Source organism: Etheostoma spectabile, chromosome 5, assembly GCF_008692095.1.
Source record: "Etheostoma spectabile isolate EspeVRDwgs_2016 chromosome 5, UIUC_Espe_1.0, whole genome shotgun sequence".
Taxonomy (NCBI): domain Eukaryota; kingdom Metazoa; phylum Chordata; class Actinopteri; order Perciformes; family Percidae; genus Etheostoma; species Etheostoma spectabile.
The window spans coordinates 22,581,555-22,590,851 of NC_045737.1; the positions used below are offsets into that span (position 1 = coordinate 22,581,555).

At 42.2% G+C, this 9,297-nt stretch overlaps 2 protein-coding genes across 3 annotated transcripts in view; both read right to left on the reverse strand.

Moving 5' to 3' along the window:
• Positions 1-2,336: 2,336 nt before the first annotated feature.
• On the reverse strand, positions 2,337-4,863 carry LOC116690074 (beta-crystallin B3). Of its 2 annotated transcripts, none has more exons than XM_032516817.1 (6): positions 4,656-4,863; positions 4,289-4,386; positions 3,860-3,978; positions 3,609-3,741; positions 3,285-3,427; positions 2,337-3,119 (listed from the first exon to the last, which is right to left on the reverse strand). In XM_032516817.1, exons 1-6 carry the CDS (start codon positions 4,690-4,692, stop codon positions 2,870-2,872), a joined length of 780 nt encoding a protein of 259 aa, XP_032372708.1. In that variant the 5' UTR covers positions 4,693-4,863; the 3' UTR covers positions 2,337-2,869. The 2 variants fall into 2 exon arrangements, with proteins under 2 accessions (XP_032372708.1, XP_032372709.1); XM_032516818.1 differs by having other exon boundaries at positions 4,746-4,857.
• A 1,993-nt stretch (positions 4,864-6,856) lies between these two features.
• Positions 6,857-9,297, reverse strand: part of si:ch73-138n13.1 (calponin homology domain-containing protein DDB_G0272472) — a 29,470-nt gene continuing 27,029 nt past the window's right edge. The window contains exons 8-13 of the mRNA XM_032516821.1: positions 9,111-9,276; positions 8,697-8,859; positions 7,702-7,835; positions 7,357-7,496; positions 7,166-7,253; positions 6,857-7,051 (exon numbers count right to left, since the gene is read on the reverse strand). Coding sequence (XP_032372712.1) covers positions 7,178-7,253; positions 7,357-7,496; positions 7,702-7,835; positions 8,697-8,859; positions 9,111-9,276 — 679 coding nt within the window. The 3' untranslated portion in view covers positions 6,857-7,051; positions 7,166-7,177. The remainder of the gene's footprint in view (positions 7,052-7,165; positions 7,254-7,356; positions 7,497-7,701; positions 7,836-8,696; positions 8,860-9,110; positions 9,277-9,297) is intronic.

A 9,297-nucleotide genomic window follows, 5' to 3' on the forward strand; every position in this document is an offset into this window, starting at 1 on the left:
ATGTGATTGGTTCCCTGTCTTGTGTCTGTCTGTGTGTGTGTGTCTGTTTATATATGTGTTTTTTAATGTCTGTTTACTGCATGTATTATCTGTAAGCTGTGTAAGTAGAGAGTTTAAGCCCCTTTCCACATCTGATGGTGGGAGGATTACATCTCAGTTGATTCCCATCATGGCTGTGCTCTGCTGCAGCCTTAAAGTGTAACTCTCGGCAAAATGCAACCTAGGGTCTTTTTGTATATGTACCCGAGTCAAACTTTCATTTAAAAGTATAATTTGAACGTAATTGCTTGTTTATGTTGTTTCTGTACACAGAGTTTACTAAAAAGAGTGTTTTTGAACAACTCACTTTAGCTGTTGGTTTTTCCGGTTGCTCACATCTCGCCAGTCAAAAAGAGTTAATGTACACAAACAATGCTCTCAATGCTCAAATTCATGTCTAGAGCCCCTGGGAATACTTTGAGCAAAGTTTCAGTGTTTTCAGTATTTGTAATGTTTTAAAAATAGTCATTTTGATGCGATCATAGAAGTGCCCCTAGCACTCCCATTCAAAAGGCCCAAAATTAAAATACAACAAATCTTAAAAGTGGCGCTTCCATTCTAATCATACTTTTAAACGGAAGTTTGACTCGGGTACATTCACAAAAAGACCCTAGGTTGCATTTAGGCAAGAGTTATGCTTTAAGAAAGCAAATGAGCACTAGTATAGCTCCCTGGCCGCTAACCTGACCTGGCACTGACTGAAAGAATTGTGTAGGTGAGGTATGTGAAAAGAAGATTCCAAGTTTCCATATGTTCTTGTAGCTGTGCTTACATTTCCAAAAAAATATAAAACATGTTGGCTACCTCGAAGATCTGATTGATGTGACAGAGAATGAATAGAGTCCAATATAACTGAGTGAGACTGAGGATCATCTGCATCAATTTTCAAAAAATTCCCAATGTTTTGTCTGAAATTCTCCTGTATCCTGTAGATAACTCCGCCTAATAGAACACAACAGAAACGGAGTCAGTCGATCCTCGTTAACTCACAGCCAGAAATGCTTCAGTGAACTATTTGTGGTGTATTCAAATCATGTTTCATCATGTATTGTCATAAAAGGCACACAGCGGAATGTGCTTATATGAGAAGGGTTTGAGACACACTCGCCATGAATCTCTGTGATGGAAGAGATGCCGCTTAAAAGAAGCAGTAACCATTTTGATGGGAAATCTTATGTTTTTTTTCACTTCAGAACACTTAATTTCATTTCAGTAGACACAGAAAAAGACTGTATGGGAGAGCATTCATTCTTTGTGGTTTTCCTGAGATGACAGGCAAGATTTGTGATCAATCTGGTTGAATCTTCAAGGCAGAGGCTAGAGACTCGAATAAAACTGAGCTGTTTTATAACATCTGTCACCTAATGATGAGGAGCTTACATCTACTGATTACGAAGAATATATAAGATCAGGCGTGAATAGAGAGTTCTGTCAAAGAATTTAAGGGTGGGAAAAATTGGCTCCATGTTGTAGTGCAACTTGTTTGTGTACGTCTGAATTAGGGATACTGCAGCCAAGGGTTTTCCCTACCATTATAACGGCTTAGGCGCAGTGGTAGGTGGTGCCAAGTCGATTTTGGCACCACCTAAGCGAAATTAATGTAAAATCAATGTGAGCACAAAACTAACTAAATGACTCAGATCTAATGATTGTAGTTGGTCCCCAGTGGACTAGCATATTTGTCTTTAAGCCTTTTGAGCGTTATCAATTTATCATCCACTCTAGCTTTTCCAACGTTTTAGACACATAGATGGTAATGAATGTGAAATTGCATATTCTTTCTGTGAAAAATATGACATTTTCTTGAGGGAGGAAACCCCCTAACCCCCCAGCCAAATACATGCACCTAAGTCTTCCACAAACCTAGGGAAAACACTGTTTACATACATCTGTATGCTACAGATGTGCTCACAGCTGCATGTTTTGCAATTATTTATTACTGGCGTGAGAAAATCTGAAGGTAAGGGGAGCAATGCAGGAGACAGAGGAAAACAATGATATGTTAAGCCGGTCTATTATCTGTTTTTAATAATGTTCAATGTATTTTTTGGACTATTACATCAATATCTTAATAATAAAAATCATAAAAAGTAATTATGTCTGCAGATGGAATCTATTTGGGTTGTGCAACACAGATCTGAGCTCATTATCAGAAGACTAATATTTAACTTATCCAAACTACACTCATAATTGACTTTAGTTAATATAGATGTTATCAGTTGCTAATGTTTACTTGGTGACCGTTCATCATGAGGATCATCAACCATCAAATGCACAGTGACGACTATGGAAGGGAATGCAGTGCACTCTGTTTTAATAGCAAGCATACATAAAGTATGACATCACTTCCATTGCTGTTAAGCAGATGCATATCCACATATTCACTACATGTGCTCCTAAAGCTGGATGAGGCTTTCAGCTGTCTGACTAAAATGGGAAAACACAAGCAGCAAAAGTGGCAAAACATGACTTGAAAATGAATTTAATTCTAAAGACATCTGCAGTTTATCTTGAGGAAAAATACCTGCCAAATGTAGGCTACATTATTTCCACATAAATGTCAGTTTTACATCTCTGATAGTTGTTTTTCCAAATATTTACTATTTCAGTTAAAGCCATTTTTTTTTTTACACCTTGACTTATTACATCACCAACAAAAAGGGCCAACTCCAGGTCAAACAACTTTTATTCGCCACTGAAACGTATACATGGCACTCTTCTTTGGGCACAAGCAGCGTTTGCCATGGTCAGGTAAAGCCAGAGGGCAAGCACTGTCGGCAGTGTGGGGTGAGGCTGTGGGAAGGGGGCGGGAGGTGTGTGAGGATCCTGCTCAGCTGGCTCCAGCTGTGGCAGGAGGGGCAGGAGGTGCTGGGGCGGGGTCGGGGTCGGGTCCTGGGCCGGGAGCCGGAGCTGGGTCGGGGACAGTGAAACAGCCCCGCTTGTGCCACTGCATGTCCCGCACACGTCGGACAGACTGGATCTGAGGTGCAGGGGCCTCCCAGTCGTTCCAGTGCTTGAAATCTCCTCTCTCAAAGATAAACTGGCGCCCCCTGTAGCCTGGATACATGTAGCCGACCCATCTGGAAGGAACAAAAAACGTGATGCATGTCTCACAATAACCTCACAACACTGTTAGACAATACATAGTTTTTTGAGTAAGGTAGGGCAGATGAAATAGAAAAACAAGATTCACACTAGAAAGGAACGGACATAGGGATGAAAGGGGAATGTAGGGAGGGTCTTACGTTCCGTTAAGAGCCTTGACACTTGCCACACGATCCTGAAAACCATGGCCCCACAAACTGGGCACATCATCATCAACAATCTCCATCTTTCTACCAGTAAATCCAGGGTTCTCATACAGATGTAGCTTGTGTTCGGCACTGTCCTAAAGAGGAGAATAGACGCATGGATACATTCTTTAGATGTCTCCAGTAGATATTGACTAGGTAAACAATGATGTATAGTGTGTAGGGAAGTAATGTGTGGGTAGCTCATATTTAAAACCCTGCTCATTTCTGCAGCTTTATGGCTGAACTGTCAGTTTCGTATTGAGACTCGTCACCTACCACTTTGAGTGGCCTTAGAGACAGGAGGGAGTAGCTGTTCTGACTGTTGGTCCAGGTGTCCCAGCGTGGATACTCGCCCTTCTCCAGAATAAACTGCTCCCCTGTGAAGCCATGCCGATCATAACCTGCCCAGCTGAGAGGAAAAGGAAGATAGGTATAAAAGGAAAAGAAGAGTTTTAGTTTACCAGACACCATATTAAACATTTTCTCACGTTCTTCAGACATGAATTAAACAATTGAGCATTACTTACGGTCCTGACTCAACTATGACAGATCCAACCTTCTCCAGTCCTTTTTCTGTCACATCTTTACAATCTGATGAAAACTCTGCCTTGCTGCCCTGGAAGTTCTCAAACTCAAACAGCAACACCTGGATCACAGAGGGGGACCATAAAGATGGATTTTCAGCTGCATGGCAACAATACAAAGAGGAATTAGGTTCACCTCAGTCCCCATTGGGTGTGGTTTGGATAAATGCCTTCATAAAAGTGGCTCATATTGTTCTTAAAGAAGACATATTACTCCACAGAATACTCCCAAAATACTGTCAAATTACTTACAATAACTTACGATATTCTGATGTCTGATACAGATTTTTGACCAATAGTTGGACTCGTGGTTGCACTAAACCACTCCAGGCGTGCAATCCTTTCCCTCATCAAACCAGGTTGTTCCAGTACCTTATATGTGGCTCCAGCTCCACCCTGGCTCTTCCCTGCAGCCAGCTGCTCCGGGGCACTCTGCAGCTCCGACATCCTCCTGATCCACTGCTCCTCCACTTTTGGCCAGCAGCACACGCACAGGCAAAGCACCACCCATCATGCATGCATGTTCCAGCGCATGCACGCACGCACGCACGCACGCATACAGAAAGCTCAATGTCACAAGTGCAATTTACAACTCACCCTCCAGTAGGAGGGTTGTAATCATTTTGGCCAAAAATAAAGTAGCAATAATTTACAGAAGATTCTATTATATATATTGAATAAGATAGAAAAGACATCAAGTAGGTTCCATGACAATCGATGATACCAAAATCATCCAAACCTGTCTCTCCAATTGATGCAGCACCATCTAACTCCATTGCATTGGGCTTATTACACCGGCTGTGTCCAGAGTGAGTTTTTTTTTTTTTACCTGGGTATGCTTGCTAGGATGTGGTAGTGTCCCTCTTTTTCTGTGCCACTTGGTGTTTGGTGGGGTTGAGCCATTAGAGGGCAGGGACAGGGGGGTATTTATGGTTTATTTCTGGCCACAACAGCAGAAAAGGGGGAGCTGTTGATACAGCAAGTCTGTCGCTCACATTGTGTCCGTAACGCTGCCTCTCAATAGGCAGCTGTGTTGGCACGCGCTGCCCTGCCTGTCCGCTTGGCTGCCAGTGAGCAGAGTGCGGGCACACGCAGAGAGAGCCAAGAGGATTCAGCAAACAGCCGCGCTCAGCACAAACACACACAGACTGGGACTACACCCAGTCTCAACCACACTGAACTTCCTCACACTTTTCTCGCATATTTGGGTTAGTATTGATCAGCAAGATCAAATAGTTCCATTCACAGGTTTGACTGGGAAGCCAATCTGCAGCACCTGCATCTTAGAGCCTTATCAAACTTAAGCTTATATTTTATTGGGACCTTGCTCGACTAAATAAGGCTCAGTAAGTGATTTGATTAAAGTAGTTTCAATTGACTTTAACGCTTGATTAATGTTTTAAGGAGTGCACACAACACTCCTCAATCATGGAAATACCCGGAGAATGCACTTTTTTAAAATGACCACAGGGTTAAACTTTGCCAGAGAACACAAGACAGAGATGTGTAGCTCAAGTCAAGTAAATTTTATTAAGAATGTACTCACTTTAGGACACTGGCCAGAACAACACAGTGCAATATACATCTTTACTTTCAAATAAAAAAGGACATATAAGGACATAAAAAAAAAAACATTAAATTTGATGACAAAGTAAAAACGTCATGTACATAGAAACCAGGGACAATCACTCCGAAGACTCCGTCAACACATTCACTTGCATCGCACAAGACATGGCGAACAAAAGAGGGGGCAGCAGTCAGTGCTGTAGTGCATCAAGTGACAAAGTGCTTTATAGAAGCGCAGTGTGAGAGAGGAAGATTACAGTTAACGTTGAAAAGCAGGTGCAAATGTTTAAAGAGGGTAGAGTAATTTAAACAACGTAGTGGACAAATCATCACTCTGCTGGAGTAGCGGTAGCCAACACCCTGACACTCAGAGCCAGTCAGTTTGAGCAATGCCAGGTTTGACAGCAAAGATTGTGCATGCTCATTAATTGGGGGCAAAATCGAGAGAAATTGCACATTCGTTGGAAATAAAAAATAAAAAAACACTGTCAAAACATGATTGAGGAGTGTGTGAAGGCTACAAGGTGAAAGTATGGCTTATAATGAATGTGTACCGCCACAATCCTTCAATCTGTCAAAGGAGGGAAGACCGGCTGATTAATTGTTTTTATATATATATATATATATATATATATATATATATATGTGTATGATTGAAGTGTATTTGTGCTGATAAGGAGTGTTCATGATTGACAGATGCAAAGTCACTTGGCCAAAAGTCCCCCGTCCTTCCACAAAGACAAAAATATATTTAGACACAAACATATGTACAGTATGCAGCGACTGTGACACTGTTAGGGTTGTGGAGTGTGACAAAGTCTATTGTAGTGATGCATCTTAATGTTTTAAAAACTAGCTCTCTGTCTCTGTTAAATCAATGATAATACAAATATAACATCTCCTGATTACAGTTACTAACATGATATACACTCTCGCTGGCAATCAACTCAGAAGGGATTTGTTCTAGATGTTCAAGAAGGACAATCAGTAGTGTATGATAGGTTATCCTATGTCATTAATTGTGTGACTGCGTCAACAACCTCCACTGACTGAGAACACATATATGTCAGACGCAGACAAAGCCAACTAGTACATATGAGTCGAGAGAAGAAAACGTAACACAGACATCTTGAAGAGGAAGATTGGCTGGATTGTCCCCCGGCGTGTGATGAAGCACCCACATGTTAACCATTTCCTGAAATGCAGCGTGACAGGAAATAGTCGCCAATAATCGCCTTTTCTTTCAACTTCTCCTGGTCCCTATTAAAGTGTTCATGTGAAGGGCCTCCTGGTGCAGAAGAGCTTCGACAGGTTCAAGCATGAAATGGATAAAGCAGAACAGCCTGATGTTCTTTTTCTCCTAGCTTGCCTTTCTTTTTTTTCCCATAAGACAGAGACCCTCCATAAAAAGGCACCATGCACATTAATCAACCCAGATGGGAAGAGAACAAACAAAATTAAGAAAGAAAAATAAAAAAAAAAACATCAGCAGCTGTAGATTCACCTCTCCTACTCTCTGGGTCGAACGTTAAGGCTTCTGTTTCATATAGATTCTTCTGTTAAGGCAACCTAGAAGGGAGCGTGAGAGGATAACAGGGGTCACAAATGAAATAATTGTGTTTTCTTTTTTGTTGTTAAATAAACACAGTTTAAGATGAAGAGAACATTCAAAAATCAGCTCACCTCATTCATTTCCTAGCTGTCGTTTTCATACTGACTCAAGCGCTTCTTGGACTTGAGCTCTTTTAACCACTGGGGTGAGTCCTCCTCACTACACAGATAAGACACAGACAGCAGAGTGAATGCAGGGACAAAGAGCTAAACAATGCACCAAAAAAAGAAAAAATTCTCATGATCTCACTATTGGAGCTTACCCGTTCTCTTTCCCGCCAGGTGGAGGCAGTACACGCGCTGCCCTGGGAAGAAAGGGGGACTTGGGAGAGCGAGAAAGCTGGGAAGGAGGAGTAGGCCCATTGATGTGATTGTCTGAGTCGCTCCTCTTCTTCAGCTGGGCCTGACAACAGGAATGGGACACATTTAAGAACTTAAATCACACTTCATTGAATGAATACCATACACGACGAGAGGGCGAAACAAGAAATAGTCTATATAACTACATTAACATACTACATTAAGCAGAAACAGATACGAAGCTTTAGACAGAACTGGTTAACATGCACATTTGGTGAATATATCATGAAAAATTCAGTGAGGCTCACCATTAAAGCTGAAGGGTCCATCCCAGGAAACATGGCGATCCTCTGTGGCTGAGAGTAAACAGCTGGGCTGGCGTCAGCTCCTCTGGCCTGTTCCTCAGAGTCAGAGTCATCGTCCTTACTTTCAGCCTTTGCCTCTGTCACAGGGAGAACACGTTTTATTGTCATATGCGAGTATACAGTATTGTCCTTTAAAAAGAGTTATGAGATGGGGTCAAGTAAGTGAAACTTTATTTATATGGCACTTTTAAAAACACGCAGTTACAAAGTGCTTCCCACAAACAAGCACAGTACATGTGAACAAATATATAACAATGAATAAACATGAATTAAAAGTACAAAAATACAGCATGAAAGCTCTTTACAAGAAGGCTAACGTATAAAGGCAGAGTTAAAAAAAAAAAAATGCTTAAAACAGTCCAAAGACTTGGCAGACCTGACAGAATGAGGGACAAGATTAAAAAAAGTTAAAGCTAAAATGGCAAAGGCACGATCGCCATTAGTCTTGTAGTTAGACCGAGGAATGGATAAAAGACCAAGGGGGGGGGCATGTAATGCTTTGTAGGTAATCAACAGGATTTTATATTGTATTTGGAATTTCACAGGAAGCTAATGGTAGGATGCAAGGATTTGTGTGATACAAGACTGACGACTTGTCCTGGTTAATAGTCTGGCAGCTGCATTTTGTACAAGTAGGCGACGTAGATCTGCTGGGCTGAAGCATGAGAAGAGGGAATTTTCAATAATTGATACGGCAGAACATGAATGTGTGAATTCACTGTTCCAGATCCGAAGGAGACCACATACATCGGATTTTTTGTGTGTCCTAACTGTTGCGGGTGCAGTTTGATATTTTGTCCTCCCATTTCTCACAGATTAAAAGTGCACAATTAAACTTCTGAGTTCTTTTCACATACACCCATTTAGCGTATACTAACGAAGGAGCTCGTCTGATGGAATAGAACCAATCAAGATGTTGGCGGGTCTTTGATGCTAACCTGTGGAGTCTCTGTAAAGCCAGTCCTCCGGGGTTCCTCCCTCTCCCTCGGACAGCGCTGCGGTCTGACGAGCAGCCCTGGACGGCCGTGTGCGCGGGGCTCGTTTCTTCACCAGATGGGCCCTGGAGCGAAGAGCGCTGGTGTCTAACAGAGTGGTTGGAGTCTGGACATCCAGACACCAGAGAAATACATCAGCCAACATGTAAACATAATGGTATAATCAAGGTTGTCAATGCAGTCGCGACACACATTTGTTGCTAGAACATGAAAAGATCTAATCATTGACCGTTTTCTGCTGACACAGACAAAAACGAGTCTTAAAAACAGCATTACGCACGAGGGACTGGTAAAGGCACATGTGGTAATATGTGCTATCAAAAGAAGTGAGACGTGGTTAACTCTGACAACACTTACCTCGGGGAAAGGGAGTTGCTGGGTCTCCGACGGTGACGAGGGAGGGAGGCTGTCCAGAGCGTCCGTATCAAACTGTGAGGCATGATCACCTGGCGTGTGTGGGGGCGTGGGCTTTCTTGGTGAAGGGCTGAGATTGCTTTCTGAAGTGGGAGTGGCAGGAGTGAGGCTGAAAGAAAGTGTGTGTGTG